Source organism: Mycteria americana, chromosome 4, assembly GCF_035582795.1.
Source record: "Mycteria americana isolate JAX WOST 10 ecotype Jacksonville Zoo and Gardens chromosome 4, USCA_MyAme_1.0, whole genome shotgun sequence".
Lineage (NCBI taxonomy): Eukaryota > Metazoa > Chordata > Aves > Ciconiiformes > Ciconiidae > Mycteria > Mycteria americana.
The window spans coordinates 51916396-51930622 of record NC_134368.1 but is presented as its reverse complement, the minus strand read 5'-3'; the positions used below and the strand labels follow the sequence as shown (position 1 = coordinate 51930622).

General features: G+C 40.9%; 1 protein-coding gene across 1 annotated transcript in view; it reads right to left on the bottom strand.

Annotated features, from left to right (window-relative positions):
- Positions 1 to 14227, bottom strand: part of POLR2B (RNA polymerase II subunit B) — a 20533-nt gene extending 6306 nt beyond the window's left edge. Inside the window, exons 1-16 of the mRNA XM_075500552.1 lie at positions 14150 to 14227; positions 13779 to 13851; positions 11887 to 12037; positions 8516 to 8628; positions 8033 to 8252; positions 6977 to 7135; positions 5759 to 5923; positions 5025 to 5221; positions 4189 to 4308; positions 3622 to 3808; positions 2358 to 2501; positions 1936 to 2075; positions 1708 to 1819; positions 1104 to 1258; positions 639 to 837; positions 361 to 529 (exon numbers count right to left, since the gene is read on the bottom strand). Coding sequence (XP_075356667.1) covers positions 361 to 529; positions 639 to 837; positions 1104 to 1258; positions 1708 to 1819; positions 1936 to 2075; positions 2358 to 2501; positions 3622 to 3808; positions 4189 to 4308; positions 5025 to 5221; positions 5759 to 5923; positions 6977 to 7135; positions 8033 to 8252; positions 8516 to 8628; positions 11887 to 12037; positions 13779 to 13851; positions 14150 to 14168 — 2323 coding nt within the window. The 5' untranslated portion in view covers positions 14169 to 14227. The remainder of the gene's footprint in view (positions 1 to 360; positions 530 to 638; positions 838 to 1103; positions 1259 to 1707; positions 1820 to 1935; positions 2076 to 2357; positions 2502 to 3621; positions 3809 to 4188; positions 4309 to 5024; positions 5222 to 5758; positions 5924 to 6976; positions 7136 to 8032; positions 8253 to 8515; positions 8629 to 11886; positions 12038 to 13778; positions 13852 to 14149) is intronic.

Here is a 14227-nt window from a genome sequence, read left to right as displayed (position 1 = left end):
TCTGAGATAAAATCTCCATGTCCCCCACACAAAACCCACATAGTATCAACAAATGCAACTTTGGGTAGAAAAGAGAGTCAAGAGTGACCCCTTGCGAAGAACCTAGCAAATACCAATACAGAAAATGCATTTTTCCAGTTAGATTCTAGCAGACTATATGGAAAGTAGTTTCAGCTGCAACACTAGCAATGTATTTTTTGCAGTCTATGTGTCCAGCTACAAGTTAACATTTAACCTATAATTAATTTTTAAATGACATACATTTGCTAAATGTTCAGGTATTCTACACACAACATTTGTGACATAGTTTAAACAAAACAGTAGTATTTTTGTTTAATAAACATTAAACTGATAACATACCTGCTGGTAACTCTCTAAATCGCAAGTACTCCATGGAGCGTGTTGTTACAAGGGGCTTCTGAGGATAATACAACACATGTGCCAGCGTATCCATACGAACGTGAAAGTTTGTAATGTAAACTCCCATAGCCTGTTTACCCATAGCAGACTGGTATGTGTTCCTGGGAGACTAGACAGACAAGGGAAGACCAGTATATATGTACATTAAGCTCTTTACACATACACTTGTGGGTTTTCTATCAACTATAAAAGCAGGATGTCAGAAGTGATGCACTGACCTGGTTGTGATCAGGGAAAGGGATAATAGATGCACATACTCCCAGGATCATAGATGGGTGAATCTCACAGTGCGTGTATGTTGAACAATATGCCACACCTTTCTCTTGCAAGTCATCTGGAGTCATTGCCAGCATCACAGTCTCTTCTTCCAGTGTATCAATGTACTCTACTACACCACTGGCCACAAGATCCTGCCAACTGAATAACCAATGTGTGAAATACTCAGCTAACACATAAAATGGGTCTCTTCAGCAGTAACAAGAACAAGGACTTCTCTGGTAGCTTATTAGTACTACCACTGCCTCAGTGTGATTAAAAAAAACCCACGCATTAAGCTACCAGGCAGAGAAAGCATCTTTGTGTTGCACAAAGCTTTAAACATTTCTCTCTCCAATCTGGGGGGAACTTGCAGCTTCCAAGATGGAAAATTAGATGTTCAGTTGAATTTCAGGAACACATCTCACCTGTAATTGTTATACTCTCGTTCCTTCAGCTGGTCAATATGCCTTTTCTTCAACAGCAACTTCTGTTTTTCCACAATTAAAAGGGGTCGACAAATTCTGCCTGCATCAGTATAGATGCGGATTTCTCGCTCACGAATATCTCTAATCATTGAGACCTGTACAAGAAAGCAGCACCATAAGTACAAAGTCTCAGCCCACAATCAGAACTACAGAACACAAAATAGGATAACAAAGTTCCCTAAAGCAAAGACCTTACAGGTGCTATCAGCAGCACAGAACAAGCATTAACACTCCTACAAAGAGAGCATTTCAAGAGACTATTTTCAACTGTTTTTTCAACTGGATCCTCTTTCAAAAAACAAAACAAAACCAAAACAAACAAAACCCCCCATAACCAAACAACAAACCACACACAACAAACAAACAAAAAACCCCAAAAGCACCAACCCCCCCCAAAACTCGCAAAACAAAAAATCCCAAGCAATGTGAATTATGTTCAGAAAGAGACTTGCAAATAATGCTATTTGGAGCTTGCAAAGTAGTATCAAGCCATTATCCTCTCTCACCTAAAAAGACACCCAAACTCTAGATGTAAAATTCATACCTCTGACACAATGATGTCCATCTGACGACGGAGTTTCCTTAGGGTATTCATGAGCTGCTCTGGATCTTTGTGTATTCCTACCCAGCAGCCGTTAACAAAGATCTTGGTAGCACTAGAAAGAGGGAAAAACAAACAAATTAAAAACAAACAAACAACCCAAACCCTTGAAGTGTTTGTTGTACAGGATAAAAAGCTTAAGTCTGTTTAAACAGTTTCATTTGCACATACTCAGCTATTGCTGCTGGAGATATTTCTTCCAGGTTTTCCATGCTCCACTCTTCCAAGAATTCCAAAATTGGGGATGGCTGAGACCCCACAGAAATATAAGCCATCAGGGCTAAGTTCTTCACAAGTCCTACTGCATGACCCTAGTAGAAACACAAAGTTAACTTGCATCTCCAAATCAAGAGATTCCCCCAAGAAGATCAGAGAACTTAAACGTCGAGTCCTCAAGGAACTGGACACAAAACATGCTATTTACTTTATTAATTTCTACCATTCAACTAGAGAGTTAACTATAAAGCTAAACATTCATGTCAGCATTCAAAAAAAGTGCAAGTGATCATCACAAGTGCCATGGCTATAAAATGACTAGCGGATAAAAGCAGTTAGGCATCAGTAAGTACTGGCATAAATATTACTTTCATTACCTCTGGAGTCTCAGCAGGACAAACCATTCCCCACAGCGTATTGTGCAGCTGTCTGGGCTTTGCTAGTTTACCATCTCTACCAATTGGAGAATTCAGGCGTCTCAGATGGGAAAGGGTAGATGCAAAAGTCAGGCGGTTTAACACCTGCACGTAGTAAGGAATTCAGTTAGTCAAAGCTTCTTAAGTGTGCTGTTGACAGGCATCATGATACATTAGAGCAAAGGATCAATGCCCTCCAGAAATTATGTACTTCAAAAGAACTAAAATAGCTCTGATTTTTGTTAGCTACACTTCTTAGTTCACCTCCATTAATCTTAGACTAAGTCTACCCTTAAAATCTGGTTTTTGTAGTATACCTTACTCTGATCAGGTAACTAGAATGAGTGATACTCATAAAAATACTTCTTAAGCTGCATTTTCACCAGGAGGGTTTGCCAGTACAATGAGACAGACATCTTTTCAAACTTAGTTCGAAAAACTAAGACGACTTAGTTATTAAGAGTAAATCAGCATTTACATTCTTTTCAGAGTCTGCTCAAGGCTTCTCAAAAATTTAAGAAAATTTAATTTTACAGCCTGAAATGTGAGAGTTTATTTAAAAAGCAAACAAGCCCCTCATACGCATACACCAACAACACACCATCCAGGGACAGCTACCATCTTCACCCCTTTCCTAACTTTGCTTTCCCCAAATTATGATCTCACCAGGGCTCCAGATAACAAAATGTGCTGGCATTTAGAAACTCTCACCTCTCTCCTGTTTCCAGCTTTATGAGAAACAAGCTCAACTAAGCACTGCTGAGGGCTAATAAAGTCAGTGCTCCTCATCATTAGCTGTGGAATACGTAACTGTTACATTAAAAGGTATCACTCAAGTTTCTTTAGCCACCTGTGAAGCACTGGAAGTAATTGAAGGAAAGAAATCCATCCTCCCTAAAGATTCCCTGGGACTAGGACTTGACCAGACACACAAGCATATGCTCTAACACAAAAAGTCTTTACAAGAGTTACACCAACTGTTTAACAGTGAACACAACAGCTAAAACCAAAACCAAACAATGACAAAAAAAAAATCCCCAAACTCCACACCAGACTCAACTATTTGGATCTTCATCTGTTTCACCTATGAAAGTTTCCTTTTAAGAGTGGATCTCTTTAACATACAAGATGCATGGCTGCCAAGCAATGTTAAACTCTTCCAGGATATAGTTTTACTCTTGCTTAAACCTGACAAATGCTACCATGCCTTATTCAGCTATTGTACCTGAGATACTCCTGCTCTGGCCTGATGAGCTTTCTTCTGGTCACCCCAGTTTCCAGTTGCCAGTGAATACTTCAAACCATCTGAAATAATTCTTGTTTTAATTGCCAGTTCCAAGTTGAAATCTTTCCCTCTGTCAATAAACTTTTGTGCATATATTCTCACTTCCTTCAGCAAATTCTTAAACATTCTGTAGAAGAAGATGCCAAGAAACACGATTAAACAGTACTGTAGCAATTCAGCCTACCCAGCACTATTTGGAAAAAACATCACTGGCCTCCTGAACAGAAGCAAGTAATTTATAACCAGGAGAGGAAGGGGGGAAAAAAAACAAAACAAATTAACCTGTTTGTGAACATGCACAAAATATGCTCCAAAACAAGTTGATGCTAGCCACCTACTACTAGAGAAAACTTACCCACTCCATGAAAAAGTCATAATCAGATAAAGGCTGTGTTGCCCAAGACTGGCTATCAGACACAACAGAATAGTCTGATTGATTTAGAAGCACAGAGTTGGCAATGCCTCTACCATTAACTATCTCTGAAGAAACAGATATATTATAGTTACCCTCTGAACAGGAAAGCTAACAGTGGCCCAGCAAGATCCAGTCTTTTGTTGCCATAATGATCTCTGTCATCAAGCTCTCTTCTTCCCAGCGCTGCCAGCAACAATCTATGAACCATATACCTAAGCAAATAAGATAGTTTATGTTTTGAACTTACAGCAGACATTCACAACAAAGATTACATGCTCTCATAGATAAATCAGTGAACTGTTTCCTAAAGGCTGTCCATTCCAGATCTTTAGGATACTGCTGTCCTAAAACAGACCTCTTCAGCACATATGTCCTTAGAGGTAAATGACCCACTGAAAATTCAGGTAACTACAGAGAGAAGTTAGTATTTACATCATGATGGCAGTGTGTCTTCTGCTACACGTCTGTCCTGTACTGTAATATGGGCTATGTTTAAGCACGTGGAATCAGGTGTGAAATGGTAAGTCTCCTGATGCTACGGTTCATCTGCATACCAATAAGCAGTGAAAGAGTGGGTTTACATTACAAACAGCTTATCAGTAGTTATCTACACATTAGTTATCAACCTCCATGTTGTCCCTGCAATGTGATGTCAAAGAGTCATTTATCACTATCACCACATCTAACTTAAGATCCAGAATGTGCTGGAGGCTTGGTTTGTTTCAATTTTTTTTCTATTTTATTGATATTTGCATTTTCTCAGCTATGAAAATATACCAGTGCCCTAAAGTTTATCACTGAGTATCCAGAAGACTGAGGTTAAAAACAAACTCCCATCCAGTGCATTCTTCCAATCATACACATATATGTGAATAAAATCTGTATTCAGGGTCCATTTGCAGACGTGTGACAGAAAATACTGACATACCCTAGAAAATAGGCCTTTTTGGTTTCACAGAAGTCACTGACACCAACGTGGGGGAGCATTTCTTTCTGCAAGACTTCTTTAGCGTACTTGATCCTCTTTTCTTTGGTGACACCTGGCTTTGCACCTCTTGATCCAATGAAGTTTAGAGCAACATTTTGCTCCTGAATGACAAACGCTTCATCCAGAGAAGGTTTGACCTAATGCACAAAATACAGCAAAATCCTGTACCATCCAGTGCCTTGGGGTTGAAGGAAACTACACAGTAATTTGCTGATGATTCTTTTCAGGAACTGCTAATTACTGATCCAGTTCTTTCTGGCTTTACTATAGTAGCTCTTTCAGGAGCAGCAGCAAACAGGAATGGAGTATGCCGGAAGCACACAAAAAAATAGTTTAAACTTCAGAAAATAGTTCTCATTCAAGTACACTCTAGGCCTGTTGCTGTTTCAGGTATAAATCAGGATTTTACAATTAAAGTCAATGGCAGCAGGATAAGACCTTACCTCTCCAAATACATATTAACTCTTTGCAATTTCCAATGCACTCTATTCACTTAAAATACTCATTAGAATAGGTTTAGGCAGACAACTTTTGATATTTCTAATAGACAACCCACAAAAATAATAAAGTAATAAGTTACAATTAGAAAATTAACAATACTTTGAATGACGATTAGCCACACCTACACATCACCAAATGTCAAGCCAGGAAATAAGTTATTTAACATATATTACCATTTCCATCATTTCTGGATCTTCAAAATCATATATGATGTGCTCTAAAATGTCCCTGTCAGATACAAAGCCTAGTGCTCGAAAGACAATTATGATGGGGACTTCTTGTTTGATATATGGCAAAGTTGCTACAATGCGCTGACCAATAGCGCTCTTCTTCGCACCCTGAAAAGATGGGGAAAAACATACATTAGTCTTAAACAATCTTGCCTTTAAATAAAAATATATCTCTGGATTTGGATGATACAGCTTAAGTGTATTTATTCAAGCACTACAGAAAACCATGACTTCTCAGCAGGCCAACTAAGGAGCTATCCTGAAACCTTACTCCAGCGGTGACTTTTTTATTTTAAAAACATTTCTAACTTTAGAAGTCTGCAAAAACTTGGAAGGTTTTTGCTGATACAAAGGAATTTAAATAATATGACTCGTTCACCTGTGTGCATCGCTTCTCTCCCTTTTGCAAAGAGCAATCCTATCTACCTTCAGCTTTCCTTCTGACATCTTAAGCCCAGCTTTTCTAATCCACTGTATAAGACTCTCCATTCTCGTGATTATTCAAGTAGCTGCTCCCCCCTCCCAGAAAGAAACAAACACTGTGGGATGCAGAGGGACAACCACTCAAGAGTGCCCCAGCCATCAGGAGCGAAAGTGGTGTAAGGCTTCTGTTGAAGTTACTCTTGTAACATGTTCGGGAATTTCCAAATATCGGTGCAATGGTAAATGAGTACTGACACCTTCTAGTTTTGAAGTTATGAATAGCACTTATTTCCCTTCACAGATGGCACAATTAGATGTTAAATATGAATTAATATGTGGTCTGCAAAACATATCTAAACGCTAGGCTTGGTCATCAGCAAAGACAGGGTCCCTGCTCCTATCCTTGTCCTTTGCCAAAAAACAGGACACAGCTTGTTTGGATTTTCTAAAAATTCATTTACAGTAATTCTAAAATTAGTTTTTAGCCTCGCCCTAAAACCTGCCACAAATCGAGTCTTCATTTCAATCCTCAAATTATTTGTCCCAGGCACAGGCATAATCTATGACAAACAGAATACGTTTTCATTTAATTTTATCTTCTTTTCAACTTAGCATCAGAAGAAATTTCTTCTCAAAATCCCAAAAGTAAATGACATGAAGAGACAGGACAGTAACAAAACTCCTAAAACAATCTTTATTGTAAGCCCCAGGGCAGGGCATATTACTGCTTAGGCTTACCTGCCCACCTCTGGCCAGCATGCTAACCCATATAGTACTTGTTGGTCGAGAGGAATTTTCCAGACACGATCTACACTCTCCTGTGTAGGCATATTTTGAATCCTTCTTTGCAAACACATATACTGTGTTTGTAGCCATTTTCTCTTGAGCAATCAGAACCTGTGTTAGAAACAAGAACAGTAGTAAATAACTGACAAAAGAGCATGCTGAAAGTAACAAGCACAGTGTTTCTACTATTCCTTCACGTGCCTTAAGAGCACTGCACAGCATGAAGTCAATTTGCCAAACTCAGTTAGATTATACTCTACATTTTAAAAATACAGTATTAAGCAAAGCACAACACCTAGTTAAGACAGAATAACCAAAACAAAAGACTCCGAGAACACTGTTCTCTATGATGTAACTTACTGCATCTGCTAGTTGTGCCGAGACATTTGTGTTGGCTTTAGGCACAACACTGATAAAGAAAGCATTTCACTATGTTTCCAAGGCCAACGTGCTACACAGGCGTTTAAATTTAAATGCCAGCTCCGATGGTCAAAGCCAGATTTATTCCCTTTTTCTATTTATTCCTATTTCTTTTGCTGCATTTGCCCAGGTATCAGTTACAAAAAAACGTCAGTTTCATTGGTGAGGCACAAGCAGGCAGAGGATATCATTTGCTAAAGCTGAATCCACAGCAACGGAGGGAACAACCTATTCTTATAATAAAATGCATCTATACAGCTGTGAACAAACTGGAAGAGCCTCTGAGTGAAGTACCACCTCATTTTAGAGTGCATGCTGCTCTGCAATATTGAAAATGGAAAGGAATGTATCTAGAGTACATTATGAAACTGCAGAGGGGAAATGTGCCCCACAGAAGAAGAAAAGCTGGCTTGAGAAAGTCCTCACAGAGAACTAAAAGCCCGTCTTTCTTTCTACAAGATTACAAGCGCCCGCAGTAACTGCGATACACTGGAACAAAAGTGCTTATGTTCCTGGCAAAACATATGGAAACAAGTAACAGAACTTTGAGTGTCTGTAAAGATGACTGCGCAACGTATAATCCCTTACCTTTTCTGATCCATTAATGATAAAGTAGCCACCAGGATCAAGTGGGCATTCATTCAGTTCACAAAGATCACGGTCAGTTAAGCCATTCAACAAACAGTATGTTGAACGTAACATAATAGGAATTTTTCCTATAAAAGTTTTCTGATGTTGTGTCTGTAACTGATCCTCCCCTTCTTTAATAACTGTTTTAGTTATATCGACATACAAGGGGGCTGAATACCTACAGAATAAAAACACCATTGTGTTATCTGTAAATTATTCCAGGTTGCACAGAAGGCTAACGAATGCAGTTATTCAAGCACTCACTGGTAATATTAAGCATTATTACCAAATCATCATCTGGATTTAACAACTAGATATCAAAATTTAAATAGAGCAGTAATTATTACATTTTCAAGGCGCTACTAAATTGGAAAAGACTATCGATTAATAATACAGGGCCAGTCCTTCCTTGTGTTTATCCACTACAGAGTTTGCTCTTACGTAAGGTTTCTCAGTCTGGCTTCATTGGGCATCATAGGTGAGGGTGCTCCATCTCTTTCCCAATGTGTAGGTTTGGAGAGATAGATTTGTTCAAACTTCAACAGATACCGGGGCTGGAAAACAAGAAGACATTTACCTGTAATGGAAAAAACATCCATTTTGCTTCTTCAAAAGCGGCCCTAGAGCTTAATACCCAATGCTGCCGCATGTCCTCAGCTGAAGGTATGGAAACAATCCCGCTTCAGATGACTAGGTCAATAAAACACTACAAAACTTTCAATAATTTCTAAACACCTCATTAATAAAAAACCAGAGTAAACTGAAGGGTCAAAACCATTGGTAAGAGAAGAATGAAGTACCCAAATAGGTCTTCTTCCTATAAAAAGCTAACAAACTCAAAATCTGCCAAGTCAGTGAATATATTAACAAATAGAATATGCCTCACATATGCCTACTGAGATATTTATTGTTTATGTAACTTCAGATAAAACTGCTAGTTTTATGATGCAAAAAGGTGAATCTGCTTCAACACATGCAATGAGATAGCTGACATATCAAACAAGGTGCAAGTTTTTGTGCAGCTTTGCTCCCATGCATAAAAGATTAAATTTAAATAGCTTTGGTTTAGTTCCACAGAAATCCTTTCACGTGTTACAGTGAAACCATGGGCACAAAAGGACAGATACCTTTCAGCTATAGAACAATTCTCAGGATCTTCATTTTGCTCCGAGAGCCACTCACCCCTCAGAATCCTACTGCAATGAGATTTAAAGCATGCAGTTCACTTAAATCAAAAGCCTTGCATTTCAAATAAAGGGGTAGAAGTTTTAAAACAGTACTCTTATCAAAGCACATTTGTGTATCTGGTAGGGGGAGCTAGAACTTGAAAGAAAGCAAGCAGTTACACAACAGTAGCTTTGTTCAAGTGTTTCGTATGTGTGGTGCAGAAGCATGCCGAGGCAACGTGGCTCTTGGTCCCCTTATGTGCAAAAGGACCTAGAGATGAGCTGCTCTACTCACAAAGTGTTCCTTCACAGACCAAAATCAAGGTGGGTAGGGAAACATAAGCAAATCATCACACCTGCATGTATACAAGTTGAAAGGCTTACTGCCTTACGACCTTTGCTTCAAGTTGCTATTTCCCACCGTGTCTCTTCACAGAACAGAAGCTAACACAAATAAAGAACTACAGTACTGCCACCCCAACTAAGTATCTGCCTAGAAGCCAGCTAAGAATATCTATTACTAAAACAAAAACTTGAATTCCATGCAGGCATTTTACCATATCTCAGCCATAAGGACTTGGCTGTAGCACACCACTAAAGCAACACTTGCTCTAGCAGAGCAAGCTCCAATGCAGAGAAAAAAAAGTAAACTTATGGTTTATGTCACAAATTGTTTTAGCCTTTCTAAAATATATTTTCAAAGTCCTCATATTCAGCCCTTTCTCTGGACTCACCATTAAAGGCAAAGGTGCAAATTACCCATCCCATACATTTTGTCTTACACAGAGCCACAGAAACCATCTTTTTAACATCTGTGCTAGGTGGTTTTGTTTGCTCTAGAGATTAAACAGATTATTACATCAATTTATCAAAAAAACCACAGCTTTCAGACAAAGTCAAGTGTCATTGCTGCTCTATCCACAAGATATACTAATAACTAGTCTTCTGTATTCAAGAGATTCTCTCTTATGACTAACCAAAACTGCTACTGGAGAAGGATAACCGTTATCAGTAACGGAAAACACAGCAAGTTGGGTAACACCAGTTCCTAGGATGATTCTATAGGATCAGTAAACAAAGTAAAACTTGAATTATCAGAAAAGACCTGAAAACAATCTGATTTCAAAAAGGCACAAAAGCTTCCTACAACAGTAGGTGGCAGAGACTTGTTGGCAAACATTTTGTAGGCCAAAAAAACCCTCTCAATTCTTACCCAAAGAAACCCCTTTTTCCTGGATTTGCAGCAGCAGCCATGTATAGTACCAAGTTTCCTAAGTTCTCATGCAAGCACTCTCAAGGAGAACACATTTACTATAATTCCTATCTCTAAGCATAGTTGTTAAACCCTCTGATGTGCTATAAATCGCCTTCAAAATTTGAGGCTGAGAAGTGGAGGGAGAAAGAAACAAAAAGTCAAATCAGTCCAATACGCTCAGTCTCCGTAAATTAATCGAGTATCTTCAAATGAGGCAAGAGTTTGCCTGCAAGCGACTCTGAAGGAAAAAGCAAGTTTCCTTTTTCTCATATCTAGACCTATTCCTAAAAATTTTGATAAATAAGAAACTAACCTCTCTGATTTGAGAAAGTAAAATACTAGCTTTTGGGCAAAAAGAAGCCAGGCACATACTGTGCTTGCGATCTGAACCTTAACCATATACAGCGCATATAGCAACTGCAGAACTGCACAGCTAGAGAATTCCACCATAATACACATAGAATAATACACATAGAATAGCAGAAGATACATTAAGAAGAATTACAGTGAGATAAATGCTTATGAACTGTTTGTCTAACAAAGAAACTAAAGAAATCTCAGTTATTCTCTCTACAGTATAGTTGTTTGCCTGCAAAAAAAATGCAAAGGGACCGTCAAAATGTGTAACAAATTCAATGCTCAGCTGTCCTAAAGTTCCTTTAATCTCTAAGGGGAAGCAGCAAGGTAATGACTGATAGCAGGGGAACGGATCACTTATGGGACAGGGATCGCACCACATGAGGGACAAGCATGAAAGCACCACTGCCACTGTAGAAGGTGCATACTCATTACAGAAGAGCCATCACACAGCACAGACCTTAAACAATTTGTTCTCCTTTGGAACACTGTGCCAATGGAAGATGATGAGCAATGGCACCCTTCGAAAACCTGGACCTAACTTCGGCCAAAGAAAGCTAACAGAGGACTTTTCAGCCATAAACCTTTCTTGCCGTGGTAAAGCTACTGAAAATCCAAATCCCACCAAAACATGGTTTGCTTTTGGCTACCTGACTTGCTCTACTACATCCCTGTCAGTGCAGTTTCATGCAGTAACTGACAACACGAGCTGCAGCAGCCAATTGTTCTTGGTCATTTCTCAACTCAGCCAACAATTTAACCAGCAGGAGAGAGTAACTCTATAGGAGAGAGAAGTTCGGTTCCATGGATAACAAAGCTCTTGCATGTGTTTCTCAGCCATATACCTGACTATCTGAAAACTTGGCCACGTACCTCATAGACTCCAAGAGTTCATACTTCTGTCCTATTGACTGCATGAGCAGTGTTATAACTCAGATGTATTTCCGTCTCTTGAGATGGGGGCTGAATAAAACCCACCTAAAATCATTTTGCATTGTAAAAACACATCACCTCTGCCAGGGGTCTCTACTTACCGGCTCTTCCACTTCTCCTGTGGCATGCTGGGCTTCAGCTTGTAAATCAATTGGTGGAGCGTCTTCAACAATTCTCTGCACAGACATCTGAATAAACTCATCAAAAGAATCCAGCTGTTGCCTGACTAAACCCTTTTCATCAAAATAGGAGCTAAAAAAAAAAGTGCATTAATGAACAAGAGATCTTAATTTAATTTGTGTACTTTATACATCAACAAGTTTAAAATGTATTTCTTACAATACCTTCAAAAGCCATGAAATACAGTACAGAATCAAACACATTCACTTTTCCAAAGGCATGAGTTTCAAACACAGATGCTCAAAAATGCTAAACCATTCTCCCTCAGTGTTTGAAGGCACAGACACTACAAAGTGACAGACTTGCTGCCACCTCTTGGCTAAGCCGTGGCTGTACATACAGTCTACCTTAAATTAGAAGGGAAACATGATGACTGAAACCTCAGTAAAAGTGGCTTCAGCTAAAGTTTTCAACAAGGTATGTAAATTACTTTGCTTTAACTAGTTTTCCAAGCTGCAGTAAGCTGAGTGCATGCCCCTAAATGAAGGTAACAGTTCTCAGAACTTTTCTTAGCTTGGATCCCCTGTGTTCCAGCCACACAGAGATTCCCAGTTTCACTCCTTCTCTGGATTTCCCCTGGCCTTTGTGTCACCCAGCTTCAACCCAGCACAACCTAGCTGTAAAAATCAAAGCCTAAATTCGAAGCCCCACATCCTAACTTTTAATGGGATGACCTAACCATGTCTGCTGCATGAGCTCCTGCCAGCAAGCTCCTTTACCTCACGCTCCTGAAGCCAGCAAGGGAACGCACGCTACCTCAGCTTCTGCCCCATCGCTGCCAAGATTGCTAGAGAAAACTGGTAAGAACTACCTCCCTACCAATAACCTCAGGCTTCCCCAAGAAGGGGAACACGGCTGTCATGCTGTTGCCACAGTGAATCTTGCCAGCACGGTCTGCTATTGCACAAGGGGAAGGAGGAAGGGAAAGGGCAACCTGCATCACAGAACGGTTGAGGTTGGAAGGGACCTCTGGAGGTCATCTTGTCATATCACCCTGCTCAAGCAGGGCCACCCAGAGCTGACTGCCCAAGACCATGTCCAGACGGCTTTTGAATACCACCAAGGACGGAGACTCCATAACTTCTCTGGGCAACCTGTGCCAGTGCTTGGTCACCCTCACAGTAAAAAACTGTTTCCTCACACAGAGCGAGGTGCAGCCTCAGCTGAAGGACCTGCCTCAGTTACCTCCCACCTGACAGAAAGCAAAGGTAGCACTCCTCACTGGGCTGCAAGAGAAAAGACCTCCTCCTGCCTCCAAAGTTTCTCATCTCTGCTCTCCATCCAGACTGCCTATGGGACCACCCCCACAGATCTACTGTTCTGTTTGCAACTGCTGCCCTAAGACACCAGCCATATACATATTATGAATGATGCAATTAGCAAAAGAAACACTTTTTACTCAGTTCCACACAGCATCCCATTCCTTAACAGCCACAAGAAACTGCAGGTCCTGGACGTTCATGTCCTGCTAGAAAAACACTAACATGGTGAAATAGCTACATACTGATTTCCTAATGCCAGCATCAGCTGTGAGAGCAGTGGGCAAAATTATGCACTTGATATGGCATCAAAATCACTTCTTACTTCATTCAAAACAGTGCACCCCACTGGGGATCAGTAGGGCTTCTTAATCCCTAATGACAACCCTGCTGTTTCTGCTTAAAGCCATTCTGCTCTGAAAGTGCTAAACCACACGATTTAGCATAACCAAGCCTCCAGCTTCCATGACATGCTGCTAGCAAACTGGATGTTACCCGTAAGACCTAGAGCACACACGCTGAAGTGTCAAGAACCGTTAGTTTTAAAAAGTCACCTAATAACAATCCAGCACGCTTCTTGCCACAAGTCGGGGGTGATTTCATCATCGTCTTCATCATACTGCATATCTGCCGAGGAAGCACAACGTTTCAGTCAGGCTCCAACCACCTCGGTGTCTCTCCTCGCCTGCTGAGGGGGGGCCGGCACCCGGCGGGCTGAGGGACCCTCCGGCACCCCAGCAGCGCCCCTGGCCGCCCGAGGGCCGCAGGAGCCCGCGGGAGACCCCGCCGCGCCCGGAGCACCCCCCACCCCCGCCCCCACCTTCGGCGGGCCCTGCGCGCGCCTAACGGCTCCCCCGCCCGCCTCGCCTGGATGAACCGGCGAAAAGGCCCAGCGGGGAACGGCCCACAGCCGCAGCGCCCTCACCTTCGTCCGCGTCGTACATGATGGCGGCGGGAAGAGCCGCGGGCGGCGGCGGCCGAGAGGAGAGAGAGGAGGGTGGCG